Genomic DNA, 14964 nt, shown 5'->3' with positions numbered 1-14964 from the left:
TGCAACATGATAAGTCTTCTTTGATAAATTTCAATATATGGCGAAGGTTGGGAAAAGGGATATTACACATTTGTCGTTGAAGATGTTTATAGCAAAACTTCTGGGTATACGACATTCGCGGTTTGACTTTCTGCATTTGGAGGCAGAAGAATGTTGATCCTGTCCGCCGAAGTGCATCTTGAGAGGGCCACATACAATTGACCATGACTGAAAACTTCCGTATGGAGGTCAATACCAACATACTTCACCGATTGTCCTTGAGACTTATTAATAGTCATTGAATAGGCCAATCGACTCGAAATTGTCTTCGTCATATGGAAAGGAAAATCGGAAGACGACAGTGACAAAGATATCCTTGGAATAAAAGCTTCATTGCCCTGTTTTTCACCAGTTAAAATTCTGGAAAAAAGAACGTGTGGTTTGCATTGTACCACTACCAATCGGGTTCCATTGCATAGTCCATCTCGGGAACAATATTTCGCGAACAACATTATAGGACTACCAACTTTCAGGTTCAGCTAAAATGGTGGCGGACCAGGTTGGATCAAGTGTGTTTAGGTACTCATTTGGGTATTGATTAATATTGGTTGGATTATTTGCTTCTCGTGATCCTCCATCTTGTCGGCGGCTAGAAAGAGAGTAGTTTCTCCTGGGAACATATTCAAAGTTGTTGCATTAATTTCATTGACATCATCATTGCGTCGCCGAAAAGAATTGTATGCGTCAGTTAAATATCCTGGGGTGACCGTGGCAGCATGATTCAGATGAGGGTATGTAGCAGAAATTAGTTCTTGAAGATCTGCACATTGACGAATTGTCGATGGCAGTTCCACCGTCTCACTTGGATCACTTCCAATCTAAACGAAGGAAGACAGAAAAAGATTAATGGATATAAGTTTGAAACAAAGGAGGAGAAAGCAGAATACATAAGTGGTTACCTCCATTAAGAAATTTGCGAAACCCATATTTGCAGAGTTCCCATGTTCTAATCTCATGTTTTGTACCAAAGTTAGAACCCGAATATGATTCCAGAGGAAAGAACACCGCAAAGAAGCACACACAATTTGTTCACGCACCCCTTTGGGTATAACTGGAAGGCATTGGCGAAAGTCACCACCAAGAACAACTGTAATTCCACCGAAGGCTTATTATTGTTGCAAGTATCCCCGGCGTCCGATCAACTGCCTCAACACAGAACTTGTTTTGCATTGGGACCTCATCCCAAATAATAAGTTTAGTTTCCCTGAATAAGTGGGCATGCGGTGAATTCTTATTGAACCCACAAACCGAGGTATCAAGAATGTCTAGTAGGATGCAAAAGGTTGAATGAGCAGTCCGACCGCCAGCCAATAGCAACACAGCTATTCCAGATGAAGCCACCATAATAACAATATGTCCCTCAATCCGACACGTAGCAGCAATGGTGTTATAGACAAAAGTCTTGCCTGTCCTTGCTGCCCCATTCAAAAAGAAAAGTGTCCCTTGATTTCGGTAAACAGAATCCAGGACTGCTTTATATGTCGAGTGTTGCTCAACATTTAAATGAACTCTGTTGCCATGTGCTTTTTCAGTTTGTGGATCATATTGAAATTGTCGTTGGTCCCATATAAGTCGGTTACCAACAACTGAGTTCCAATTGGTGGTTGATAGTGGCATAGGAGGAAAATTAATGAGTAGTTTACCTGACTCTATGAGAATCTCATTTAGAAGAAATAAACCATAATCTTGGACCTGAGCTTCGGTAGGTTCTGGAATGTTGAAGATGGTGCGAAGTTTGTGTGAGAGGTCGTCACAGATACTCTCCCAAAAATCATGCCACAATGTTTAGGGATATAGAGGATTGCATTCTGCGAGAATAACACAGAATAGTCGACGAAGATGATAACCAGTTTGCATGGTTGAGGCCTCTTGCAGACACTGCACCCATTCACTATCATCCTCAAGAAGTCCGCGTGCAATACATGCTTCTTTGAAAGTTGGATGTAAATCAGTACCAGTCCTTTTCGGATCATTAAAGGATCGGCCCTTTCACGACGGTTAGAAGCAAGCGTAAGTAAAATCTTTCACCGTAATTAGGACTCACGAAATACATTCTACCAATAGCAAACCCCATTGCCCTAAATTTCCAAATTTGGTGTTGCTTTATCCAAACGTAGTTGTTCGGCACTTGTTGATATGTGAGCCCCTTGCACGCTAATCTGGGCGCAACAATAAAAAATGCGCGAAGAGTTGACCGTTGCCTCTGCCTCGCCATATATCATGCATGGACTCATTAGCATTATACACAACACGATGCATTCCAGGGAGATGAAGGGCTAATCTCACAACTGTTGGAATTTCCTCGTGCAGAGAAATTCCTAACAATCTCACAAAGAAATTTTTGGTGGCCCAATATATCTCGTGATCCAAATATTGCTTGATCTCATCCAATTCATTCAACACAATTGTTGTCTGTCATTACCTTTTAAATATGTACTTGTGAATGTATTTCACACAAGTAAGCCCTGCACAAACTTCAACATTAATATGGCAGTCAAACATCTTAGAAAGGTAAGGATTGTAAGGAACAACATTTCTATTATCAACTGAATGCTCTCTAACAAAATAAGACTTCCCATTGTCACGGCGACGGTAGAGAGCATATCCATTTGTATCCATAGTTGTACAAATCTGTGAAAGCTCGGGGATAGTGATATTTACATTGACGATTAACCATGCAAGGAGAGTTTGGATTGTTAAGCCCACATGGGCCATGAACCATACATCTTAGTACAGTACGAAATAATTCAGGCTCAGTGTCAGGATCAGGAAATTCCGCAGATACAATGCGATCGACTTGTGCAGGCACTCGGATCTTGTCTGAATGTCGAAGATATATAAGTGCATGCATATGTGGCGTAACCGTTTTCGGAACTCAATGGTGTAAACATGAGCAACTGCCACACCAAGGACACCACGCTTCTTGATTACTTCCATCAAAGCTCTTCGTTTCAATTCAAATGCACGGGCAACCACCTCCGGGCGATCATAAGCAGTTTGGTTTGTAAACAATGCTTCAAGAATTTCCGTCCCATCGGGTTTGCGTCATTGTGAGGAATATGTCCGGATGGTGGTTGTAACGATGTAATTGCCATGGAGTCTTGAAAATTTCAAACATATGCCTAGGGCTGCCGATCTGAGGATGATGGTAGTACGACTTCGCCTTCAATCTGATTTGGATCGACAAAGATCATCAGTGACACATCGGTGATACCTTGATATAGTTACGCGCGAAGCTTGTCTTGTTGTTGCCTATAGTAGCGCATTTTGTTTTGCTCAGTTGATGCCCATCCGTCCACCAGAAACTCCTCAAACAACTTTCTCCCTCGCCAAAAATAGCCGAAAGTACTCGGTGCGTGCAAACAGTAGATAAGAATAAAAATTCATCTGTGTTAAGCGATCATTAGTGGTGGTAGCAGTTGAAGAGTCCCAACGCCGCAATTCAGGTGTCCATCCAAGCTCCCCATGGGGAAACAATAGGACATAATGCAATGGTAAGTAGTTTGGATGACACTCACTAATTTGCATGAATTCTTGTCCTCCTTTAAGATAAATAACAAATGTCTCATCTTACTTGCTCGCTTTGCCATCATCACCGTAAAAATGACAAACAACCTCATCTCTGTTGGTAAGTTGTACCGATGGACCGCCTCGCGGAAGCAAAGATAATGTAAATAAGCAGGTACATTGAAGTCCTCACCATGCTCAGAAGAAGCCGATCTAAGAACATCATATGCGTGGCGATATGTATCAGAGAAGCGGTTATATTGGAGCATAGTAACTTGAATGATTTTCAAGACATCCGTGTTGAGCTTAGGATTACGAAGTTGACGGACAGCTAGTACAGCACTGGGATCATAGATATAAAGTTGAGAATAAGTAGCTTGATATCCCACGTCAGGAATTAAAGCTCCTGTGCGATGTCGCAGTTCACCGTGAATAGTGAAAGGCCTTGGACCCCGTCCAGCAAATAAGTGCTCTTGTACTCCAAGACTTGTAAATGCAAAAGCTTGATTATATTGTCGCATATATCTCCGAAATGACTTTGACTTCCGATCATTCCCATCGATAAGGCTTTTAAGGGCGGGAGGAGGCGGTGGTTGCAAAGGAGGACGCTTTATCTTTCCTTGTAAACAACATCTCCCAAAAAGAGGACGTGACAGCGATGACTTTGATAATCGTTCATCCATCCAATGAAGTGCCTTACAAAATGGACATTGAACGTCCATTTTCCCCAAGTAGTGTCTTCCTTGTTCAACTGGGCGGTTAGGATTAAGAGTCGTGTGCACATCCCCATTGTAGTCGAAAGTGCCTCTTCATCGCCATCTTCACTCATGGTATCAGCACGTTCAGAGAACGGTTGTGCGATATCTTTGGAATGACCGCCGATCTACGCAAGAATGAAGTATTAAAAGGATTTAGACCGAGGTGTAAACAATTTGTTATTATTGCAAACATTTATGTGAAGAAATTACCTAGAATTTTGGTCACTGATATTGACTCGTAACCCGGACTTGGTAAATGTGGTATTCGTCAATAAAGCTTGATGTAGATCTAAAATGAGGTTACACGCATTACAAGGGAGCTTATATGGGTAAGAAAATATTGAAAGTTTGGTACTGAAAAGTAGAAAATATGAAGAGAAAGTTGTAAAGAGCTTTGTGGTGCTATACCTTGCATTTTGGTAAGACGACGTTGATGCAAATGACTCATTTCTGAAAGTTGGAATTGCATTATTTGGTAACGCAACACCAGAGTTAAGAATACATGTGCTGTAGACAGATAATAAGGGTGAGGTGTGAATTGGATTGGAAGGAAAACCAATAAAGTGGCATACGAGACTCACCTGTTGCTTACAGGTGCTGAATCAACATGAGTACATTCTGCTGGCAGTGTAAATAACCTAATAGGATTAAGAGCAGAGAGAGACGTTCGAAGAGATTCCGTAGAATTGAGTCGTTTAGTTGATGTGGTATGAGGTGTGATTGGACTATGCTGAGGTGGAAGTCTGACAGTTTGAGGTGGAGTTCCTGGAATTGGAGGGTGGACATACACTACAAAACCAGACAATCGATGGGCCATTGCTTGATGCCCATTCTGTTTATTCAATTTTTCCCTTTCCTTCGAGCACGCCATTTGTGCAATAATTCTATTTGTTAGGCTTAACGTCTTTGATAGGAGAAGGGATGGTTGTACTGATTGGGCAAATTGTCCGCGAATTGGCCAAATTGAGATAAGTTGGTGTAATTGGATAAGAGCATAGAGGATACGAAATAGAAATAGAGATAAACATAAACATAAACCAAATTTCCAAAGATAAAATCTATATTCTATATAACAAATTAGGAAACTTATCTCTATTTCAATTTCAATATGCAAAGAAACGAAGATAAAGATATGGCAATATTTGTATGGGGTGAAGTCCCATATGTAAAGAAAGACCCGAAGATAAGGTATACAAGTGACATAGCAAATAGGTAAAGGATAAGAAAATAGGAAAAGAGGATAATTTGGTAGATAATGAGAGGGAAACATTGTAGGAGTATTAGTACCTGAAAACTATGAGGTTGGTGGAGGGTAAGCCTATCTTGTGGAGGGACAGAGACACGTTTTTTCTTGTTAAGAGGATCAAGAGAATGGTCCAGTGGGCGCTTTCTGTTTTGTAGGTTTGGTCGGTCTGGCCGCTATATAAAGAACGAAGAAAAAGTTAGAGAAGGAGAAAATATAAAGCAAACTTGATGTGTAATGTCAACAGTAAGTATAATAAATTACATAAGACCGCAATTCAATTACCTGAAAGCCACGAGGTGGTTGAAGGTTGAGTCTATCTTGGAGAAGGATAAAAGTGTTTTTCGGCCGGTTCGAAGGATCAAGAGAAGGGTCCATTGGGCGTTTTCCCTTGTCTAGGGTTGGTCGGTTTGGATGCTATATACATAACCCAGCAAACATATAAATCATGAGACCAGTAAGAAATAAGTACCATGTGGATTAACGAACCAATGTAATAGAAACAACAAGAATACCTGGAAGCCAGGAGGTGGTTGAAGGTTCAACCTATCTGTTGCAGGAATCGAATATTTAATTTTTTTGTTCGAAGGATCCTTAAATGGGTCCATTGGCCGTTTTCCCTTGTCCACCATCAAGTTCAATCCTTCATAGAAATTGTACACTCAACATTAAAAAACGGAGAAAAGAGAAGGAATGGTTATTAGCTATAAGAAACTATAAGAAACATTTATTTTTGATAGTGCAATCCTTAGAAGATGCAGTAAGATGCCACAGAAAGAATACATGTCCAGCAAGGATACATGTCTACGTAACATAGCTATAATTACATTATGTGAAAGCTAGAATGAGGATAATTTTTCATATAATGCATGAGTATAAAAAAAAATTGAATAATTTTCATATAATGCATGAGTATAAAAAAAATTGAATAATAAATGTATGTTGTTGTGTTTTTTTGTTATTAATTTGGTTATATACGATTGAAACTACAAATACATTGAATAATAAATGTACGCCATTGTGATTTTCGGTTATTATTTTTGTTATTTACTATAGAAACTACAAATACACGTTGCCTAAAGTCCTCAACATAGAACGTTCTTATGTTATCTACTATAGAAACTACAAATACACGTTGCCTAAAGCCCTCAACATAGAACGTTCTTATGTTATTTACTATAGAAACTACAAATACACGTTGCCTAAGGAATAAGGCATTATATAAAAGAGGAAAAGGGTCCATCGGTAGAGAGAAAGGAGAAAAGGGGTCGTTGCCGATTATGAAAAGAGAAGTTATAGGAGCATGACTGATAATCCTAACCATGAAAAACCAGAGAACCATCTATACTTTTATATGGAGCATACAGGTCTTACGTGAATATATGGAGCATCTTGAGTCAATTGCAAGAGGAGGAATAGAGTAAAACATCAGTGTCGGTAGGTCTTTTTCCACTTATATGGAGCATACAGGCCTTACGCGAATATATGGAGCATCTTCAGAGTCAATTGCAAGAGGAGGAATAGAGTAAACATCAGTGTCGGATAGGTCTTTTCCACCATTTGCAATCAAGAAGTGATGGATTGACCCTGGACTGTGATAATTATCCCAAAAAATTTATAGGAGACGATGAGATTCCGTCAAGATTATCAGGGAGATTTGCGCACACAGCTTTGTTAAGTAAAGCCTAAACAAAGCTTTTGTGGCTAATATCTCTAAATATAAAAGAGCTAGCAGTAGGATTTTTATTTACTAATAAAAGAGTATATCCAAACTTTTACCCTCTAAGTTGAGATAATGGACTCATAGGACGGTCTATTATCAGTAAGAACATATTAAGCTCGTGAGTCTTTCACCAATGTATGGAACATACTTGGAAAAAAAAATTGGGAACAGCGTTTATACTACGATATACAATATCAATCAAAATCATCCTTAACAGAAATATAGGATTGGTTGGGCATTAAACTATTATGCTTCTAACAATAACAATTGCATAGGCAAGTGTTATAAACGTGAAACTCATTACCATCAAATCAAGTAAATACTAATCCACATTTATAAAATAAAAAACATACCTGAAACTGATTCCTCGCAGCAGACAATCGTCTTTCCAAACTCCTTAGTATTATAAGCGTAAGTACTACTCGAACCCATATCATAAAACACGACAATATAGATTAGTAAGAACATATTGAACGCCCAATTTGCATAAACGTGAAACTCATTACCATCAAATCAAGTAAATACTAATCCACATAAAATAAAAAACATACCTGAAACTGATTCCTCGCAGACACCGTCTTTCCAAACTCCTTAGTATTATAAGCGTAAGTACTACTCGAAATAATTGAAAGAAATCTGGTGCCAAAAGCTGTGTAAGAATTAATATGAAATCATTTCTAATAGTTAACTTGAGTTTTGGTCAGTCCTCGGATAACTTGAGTTTTGGTCAGTCCTCGGAAACTCAATGTATTGCACTGATTCTTTCACTGGAATATAAATAAGATTGTTTTTTTTTCTATTCCAAATAATGCCAAAAATTTCCAAAGAGAACCAAGGATCCAACTGTAATCTTATAGGAGCATTGGCTATAAATGTTTGAGTTTCAACAGAGCTTACAGAAAACTTAACTATTTTTTCTGTGTTTTCCTGGACTAATATTGTTTCAATTACACAAATATGTTTACTTCATTCAAAAGTCTATTAAAGCTGCGAAAAATACCTTGCTTTGATGGACCTTCTTTTCAAGTTGAACTTCAGAGCTAGGCAGTGCTCTTTTGAAAAAGGTGAATGTCGTTGTTGCTTTCAATCTCAGTAATTTGATCTCAGTGAAGGCGCACTTTGCTTTCAATCTCAGTAATTTGGAGTGTTCCACAAACACAAAAAACAGAGTTTGTTTGGAGAAAAGAAAAGGGGGAGAAAATCGCGATACTATGGGCCGGTCTGCGGCAAGTAAAGAGACATACCACTGAATAGCCTTAGATCCTGCCATGTCATAAGCAGGGTGAAACTGTGAGAAGGTGTTTGCGACCGTCGGATGGATGGAGACCCTTCCCTAATTTGTTATATAGATATAGATCCTACTGCGCTGGGGATCTTTTTAATCATTGTAATAACTTTGTCTGTACTCTAGATGCTTGCTGATTGAGATTAATGAATTTATGGTGCCCATAGGTATTGTTATGGCCTTATTTAGGCCTATGAGGCCCATAGGTCCGAAGGAAGAGGCCCATAGGTCAGCAGTATAAAAAGAAGATGATGAGTGAATAGAGGAGGACAGAGGGATTTTTTAGGTCGTAACAGGTATCCCTTATCAATAAAACAAAGTCAACTTTTTTTGTATGCAGTAGAGTATTAATTAAAAAAAAATTGAATCTTATTAGGCAACAAACATTTCAGGGCTTAGGTGAAGGCTCTGTTTGGCAGTGTGAATAGAGAGTACGTCCATATTCAGGAATTGGTGACGTGGCAGTCATGTTTATCTTGTATAGGTGTTTGGTCTGTCTAAAACGTGGATACTCTAGTAAGCCCCTTGAATTGCAGGAACACAAAAGTGTGGATAAGCAAATCCAAAGGAAAAGTCCAGATTCACTAAAACGTGTTTTCTATCCATGAAAGAGAAAAAAATAAAAATAATAAAAACACATAAAAATGTTTTTCCCTATCTCTTTCTCCTCCTCCTCTCTTCTTTCATGGGAATCTTATTAATGGAACTATAAATCTTATGTATTTTTTTTTTTTCTCTCCACCTTTTTTTATTTTCTCACATTAAAACTTTTTTTCCTCCAAAAAGTAGTGTTTAAATCTTCACATTATTAATCAAATTGGATTTTTTTTTTTTTTTTTTTTGGGATGTTTTTGTATAAATCAATTGGGTGCTTATGTATTCAATATTTAATTAGAGTTTTTTTTTCCCTTTTATTTGTTTATTAGTTTTTATTTGTTTTTAAGTTTTTATTTGCAAATTTTGTATATGATTTTTTTTTTTTTTAGTTTTTCTTTTGTATGATATAAAAAATGAGTATATAGGTGTGAATGTCAACCAAACAGTAGCCAAGTAAAACATGTGATAAGATAAGAGGCAGACACACAAGTACTCCATCTCATGACTTGTATCACCTAATCATAGTTAAGTAATACAATATCTCTTGCAGCCAAACAGAGCCAAAATGTGGCTATATATATATATATACCTTTCATGTTTTTCTGGCTCAAATTTAGTACTTCCAATTTTTAAAGTGCCGCAGTTGCTTTAAGGATTGAAGTGTATTCACTGCCCACTGTTAGTATGGTTGCCTCGTATATGAACTTGCTCATTCGGTCAGAAAAACTTGGGGAAGTGCCAAATTAGATTTTTATCGTAATACTGGCCTAGCTTAAACGAATAACAGGTTATATATTGATGTAATTTGCAAACCTTTTCCTGCCAACGTTGATTCTGGGATTGGATATAATGACGGTCTTAATATTTTAATATACATAACTAGGGTCTTAGATTACATATTTGTGTACTGTTGATGTTCTTTCTTTTGGTCTTACATTAGGTGCTCTCATCAAGAAAGCTAATTTTTCCCTATACCGCCCTCACAGTTAAACTTCTCATACATTGGTTTAGACCAAGCTAGTTTTTAGAGCAAGGCCGGCCATTGATGTGAGCAGACATATGTTACTCAAAGGAACCTTTGTTCTCCAGAAAAGTACGTTTTTACTAAGTTCCGCACTTCTCTTTGTCTCTGTTGCCTACTTCATGTCAATAAAGATATGAGTTAGTACTAGAGTTCGGACGACTTGAAATTGTCTTGATTTTACTCGTGAGATAGTACTCATCTCAAAAGAAATCCAATAAATTTAAATTTACATCACCCTATTCATTTCTCAGCTCACACACTCACCAAGCGACTGAAGCTAGTCCTCCAGTTGCTAGATAATATCCCTTTGTTAAGTGACAATTAGTTCCTAGCTTTCACATGGAATGGAATGAGTAATATCCAGCTGAACTTAGAGATGAGCATTGAGAGAGAAATCAAGTCAAGATATTATCTATATATTCGGACAGGACCTTTAAATGGAGGATGAATGGTCGTCCAATACGTGTATTATGTGGTAATGCTTCCTTAACGCCTTTCCGAGGGTGTAAATATCAGCTCTTCATATGTGCAATAACTTACAAGAATAATATTGTGCACGAAGTGACCTATTCTTTCAGAAAGCTCTACTGTTCTAGCACTGGCAGTATTCTCATATCCATCATTCTTAGCCTTTGCATTTCACAGCAGTTGATTGCATTTGCTGAATTCATACTTCTCTCCTCACATTAAAATATGCCAACGCTGAGAAACACAATCTGGGACGCTGAGTTGTAATTGTGAAACTTGCACTCATCGAAGGCCTAAAATATTGCTGAGATTTCCGAGATATCTGGTTTTTTGGGTACACGAGATGAAAATATTGGATATATCTCTACCGAATATTGAATCTTGTTTTTGCCAATATATATCACAATTTCCAATATATCAATATATATATATACACGATATATCCAATATAAATTGTTGACTTCGACTGATTTTTATTAATATATCAACTATATTTCCATATAGTATAATCGATAATGTTTCCAATATTTTCCGATATACCAACTTAAAAAAACAAAATTTTGATTAGTCAACAAAAAAAAATCGATATCTCCGATATTTCTGATATATCTTTTTTTGGGGTACACGATATATTGTCCGAATTCGATATTTTGGTCCTTGCTCTGATCAGTTGCTCAAAAATGTTTTTCAGCTGTACCAAAGTGAAAGCTGAATCCTTCTAGCCTAAAGAGCTCTTGAACCACCAAGTGAAATCAATTAATCGAAGTATTAGTCTCTTTACACACAATATGTATGTCTTGGCTCCTTTCCTGTAAGAACACACATATGACTGTGCAGTCGTCGATCTTGGTGGAAGGATACCTCTGTTTCCATGCAGAAACCGCTGCATGGACAACTGCAATAGCCGCTTTTTCTCCATTCTTTACTGACCAAACAATTGAAGCGACCTCATTGTTGGTAAGCACATCCCACACCTTCATCCACATAAAAAATAAAATCAGTCGATGAATCAATACGAAACTTTAGAAGAATTGATCAAGTGACAAAGAGCATGTCATTTACCCCATCAGTTGCAAGAACAACAAATTGGTCTTTGTTTGTTGTACGGCGGAATGACATCTGAGGTATAGCGATTATCCCATAGTTCTTAATCCCAAAATCTCCAAAGGATCTTGACATGGCAATCCCTGGGAAATCATCATTGGGCAACCATACGCGTTGAATGCTTGGTTCAGCTTGAAGTGCAAAAATTCTGCCATTGCATTTCTTTATGCGTTCTGATTCATCTGCATATCACTCTATTAGTGAGGTCACATCCTGAACCGACTTCAACGAAAAGGACAACCAATATGACACTGCCATACCGAGGACATTATAACAACATAATGACGACAGTGAGATGGTCTTAGCCCACATACGGACTAAGGTGATAATATCCTGTTTCTTTCATTCAATATCTATCTGAGTTATATTCTGGTGAAAATGTACAGTGGCTGCCTAGGAGGCTAGGAGTACTGGATGCTAGTATTGGGCGTCCCTTGAAATTCATTTCATGAATCTCAACCGGTTGTCATCGAGGACTTTATTGGGCACAAAACAAGCATAGCCCTATTACAGAAGCTACTGAGTTTGTAGAGAACATACTGGGTAAGTCAGGTTTCAAATCAGTCGTTAGCTGAACAGCAGTCAGCTCATCATTGCGAGAAATGGTTCCTAGAATTGCCCTCGAATCTCCGAGGTTAGATATGATAAGATCTTTCCCCTGTTTATTTACAGTGAATATTAAGTCGGAAAATTTATTGTTCAGTATTGAAACCCTGTTTTGGGGAAAAATAAAAGTAGCAGGTTGCAGTAAACACATGTACTGTTTTGTTTCTTACGAACTAGTTTAGGGAAGTAACAAGATTTACCTGCATTATGATGGTTACCGCAGTGGTTCCACTCCAAGAGCAATCCAAGTTCTTCTCGCGCTTGATTTCCTTGTCCATCACTTTGAATGCACTTACACAAGCCCTTCTCCATTCACTGCTTGAGACTGGTTCACCACTGGAAGTCTCCTCATAATCTTCATCCGCAAACGCCTTCTGCTGCCTTAGTATCAGCCCCGGCAAACGATTTCTCACTAATTTGCTCACTATGTGGCCATTCATTCCATGCCCATCAAAAACTCCGCAAAAGGACTGCTCTTCCGTTCCAAATCCCTTAAAAAAAACATATTGCCCATGTTCATGAATCTTGATTTAAAGAATTAAAGGTCCATATCGACCATCATAAACCTTTATGTTTCACCACTGAATGTGGTTGCAGTAATCTCATTTTGAAAGGATCATTGCAGGCTAACAGAAATGCGAAGTGAAATTCAATTTGGAACTAAAACCATGCTTCCATCTTATTTGTCTTTCCACCCCCTACTTAATCTACTGACTCAAAATTAATGCAGATTTATACAGGTCTGGAGTCTTCTGGCAGAAACAAATTTTCATAGTACTGCATGTAAAACAGGACAAGATGTATGCTAAAAAAACTCATACAAAGACTGGACTTTGATTGTTACGTGTAATTGAAGCAAATTTACATACACATTTTCATAAATTAAAATTGATATTTTCATGGAACTATATATAATATAAATGCATAACAAATACTAACATATGATTGCGTGAGACAAAAACATCATCCTCTTTTATATTAGTATGAATATTTTAGAACGAAGATCTATGTTATAATCATTCTAACAAAAATGGAAGTCCAAAGAAAAAAAAAAAAAAAAAAAACTATGATTACTTGCAGTCGAAAACCCATCAAGTAAAACCATAACAGGAGAGCAGTTTAGACTTTAGACAAAACCAAATTCCATACCTGATAGAAAAGTGCAGAATCTTGGTTTTTCTCTTTGGTCCCTTGCTGAGAATATATAGAAACAAGTTTTGGACAGCCATTTGAGTGCACAGTCTCATCCATGAGTAGAACATTATCATGTGTATCATTATCCTCTTTAACCTCTGAAGATGCAAACGAAGTACAGTTTCCCATCCCCACGAATACAAAAGTCTGACCCCTGTAGCAGCAATATATATAAGTAGTATTCCACTCTGCCTCTTTCCAAGGACGGCTTGTGTTGGCATTAAAAACATATACAACTTGTCTGTTCAAAATTTTCCTAAAAGGGGAAAATTAAAGGAGTGGTTCCTAGCTATTGGATAAGATATCAGAATATTGAAATTAATTAGTGTCCCTTGCTCCCTTCTAACATGCACCCTTTTCACTGACTCTACGTTATATCTTAATGCAAAGTTGTTCTAGGCCTAATTTTGCGGTTCACAACTGACTCTCTCTTCTTCTTCTTATTTTTTTCTTTTTTTCTTTTTTTGTTGTTTTTGTCTATCTTTCAAGTTTAAACTATAGCCTGAAGTATGGTTTTGGTTGATGACGGCTTATATGTCTTAATGATGTATGTTCATGTTGTTCTATATAATCTCCACGCCCACCTGATAATCTGCAATCATAGTTATCTCCACCGCCCAGGCTCTATAAGTCAGTTGTTTTACTAGTCACTCTTATCGACAAGGTAGGGCGCACTTACTTTTGATGGGGTTCACGAGTCAAGGGTGCGATGAGCAACTCAGCTGCATTGTTATCACAGCGTATCATTTAGAAAGTTATCAATTGTGCAGCAGATTTTAAAGTGATGTCGTATATGCTATTGATTAACTAACTAGACGCAATAATACACCAGATGACTTTGATTGAGAGTGAATGTTAACTGGAAGAGGACCATGTACTTTTTATAGCAGAAGAAAAACAAAAGACAAATAATCTCTTTGCAATAGAAGGAATTTAAGAAAATAAATTAAATAAGAGATCACTATGTATTTCATGCTAAAGATAATTGAATGTCATTGTCTATACAAACAGACAACAGCCATCTGAATCCTGTTTCTTGTCACCAACAAAAGAAAACAATTACTACCATATATAACATGTTCAATTTGCCTTGAATTTTCAGCATTTTGTGTTCTTTTCTGTCATGTCATAATTGTCGGAATCTCTAAGTATATTTCAAAATACTTGTGTGTGTGTCCAAAGTGGAGGAGATGAACAAAGGGTGTTCTCTCCACTTTAGTACATAGTAGATAGTCCCACATTGGTTATCCACCACATCCGGTAGGGTTCGGGCATGGGCTTGGGCTTACTGTTGTGGGTAGTGGTTTGACCTTTTTTTTCGAAGCAAAGAAGTTTTGATTGTTCTATTAGAGTTGGTCTCTTCCTTATCTGTTTAAGAGGACTGACCTAACCTCTATGAATAGGATTTGTGAGTCC

General features: G+C 37.7%; 2 protein-coding genes across 2 annotated transcripts; both read right to left on the bottom strand.

The window, feature by feature from the left end:
- Nucleotides 1-5396: 5396 nt before the first annotated feature.
- Nucleotides 5397-7702, bottom strand: LOC147491682 (uncharacterized). The gene is made up of 4 exons (XM_086567305.1): nt 7624-7702; nt 6063-6190; nt 5833-5964; nt 5397-5723 (listed from the first exon to the last, which is right to left on the bottom strand). Exons 1-4 carry the CDS (start codon nt 7700-7702, stop codon nt 5397-5399), a joined length of 666 nt encoding a protein of 221 aa, XP_086423431.1.
- Nucleotides 7703-11086: 3384 nt separating this feature from the next.
- LOC147491681 (putative protein phosphatase 2C 72) lies at nt 11087-14088 on the bottom strand. Its single transcript, XM_086566330.1, has 5 exons — nt 13504-14088; nt 12555-12845; nt 12289-12406; nt 11707-11930; nt 11087-11618 (listed from the first exon to the last, which is right to left on the bottom strand). The coding sequence occupies exons 1-5, from the start codon at nt 13675-13677 to the stop codon at nt 11397-11399; spliced, it is 1029 nt and encodes a 342-aa protein (XP_086422456.1). The 5' UTR covers nt 13678-14088; the 3' UTR covers nt 11087-11396.
- Between the last annotated feature and the right edge of the window lie 876 nt (nt 14089-14964).

The sequence above is a fragment of the Coptis chinensis genome, chromosome 6 (assembly GCF_015680905.1).
Source record: "Coptis chinensis isolate HL-2020 chromosome 6, ASM1568090v1, whole genome shotgun sequence".
NCBI classification, from domain to species: Eukaryota; Viridiplantae; Streptophyta; class Magnoliopsida; order Ranunculales; family Ranunculaceae; genus Coptis; species Coptis chinensis.
Note: the sequence above shows the minus strand (reverse complement) of the source record. Positions and strands in the feature narration are given on the sequence as shown.

What these genes read in the sequence shown, in the direction of transcription:
- LOC147491681 (XM_086566330.1), bottom strand. Translation starts at nt 13,677, where the DNA reads ATGGGAAACTGTACTTCGTTTGCATCTTCAGAGGTTAAAGAGGATAAT. An exon ending in ATTCTGCACTTTTCTATCAG is followed by an intron (nt 12,846 to 13,503) that starts GTATGGAATTTG and finishes GTTTTTTTTAAG; the next exon opens with GGATTTGGAACGGAAGAGCA. An exon ending in CGGTAACCATCATAATGCAG is followed by an intron (nt 12,407 to 12,554) that starts GTAAATCTTGTT and finishes GTAAATAAACAG; the next exon opens with GGGAAAGATCTTATCATATC.
- LOC147491682 (XM_086567305.1), bottom strand. Translation starts at nt 7,702, where the DNA reads ATGGGTTCGAGTAGTACTTACGCTTATAATACTAAGGAGTTTGGAAAG. An exon ending in AACCACCTCCTGGCTTCCAG is followed by an intron (nt 5,965 to 6,062) that starts GTATTCTTGTTG and finishes TTATGTATATAG; the next exon opens with CATCCAAACCGACCAACCCT. An exon ending in AACCACCTCGTGGCTTTCAG is followed by an intron (nt 5,724 to 5,832) that starts GTAATTGAATTG and finishes TTCTTTATATAG; the next exon opens with CGGCCAGACCGACCAAACCT.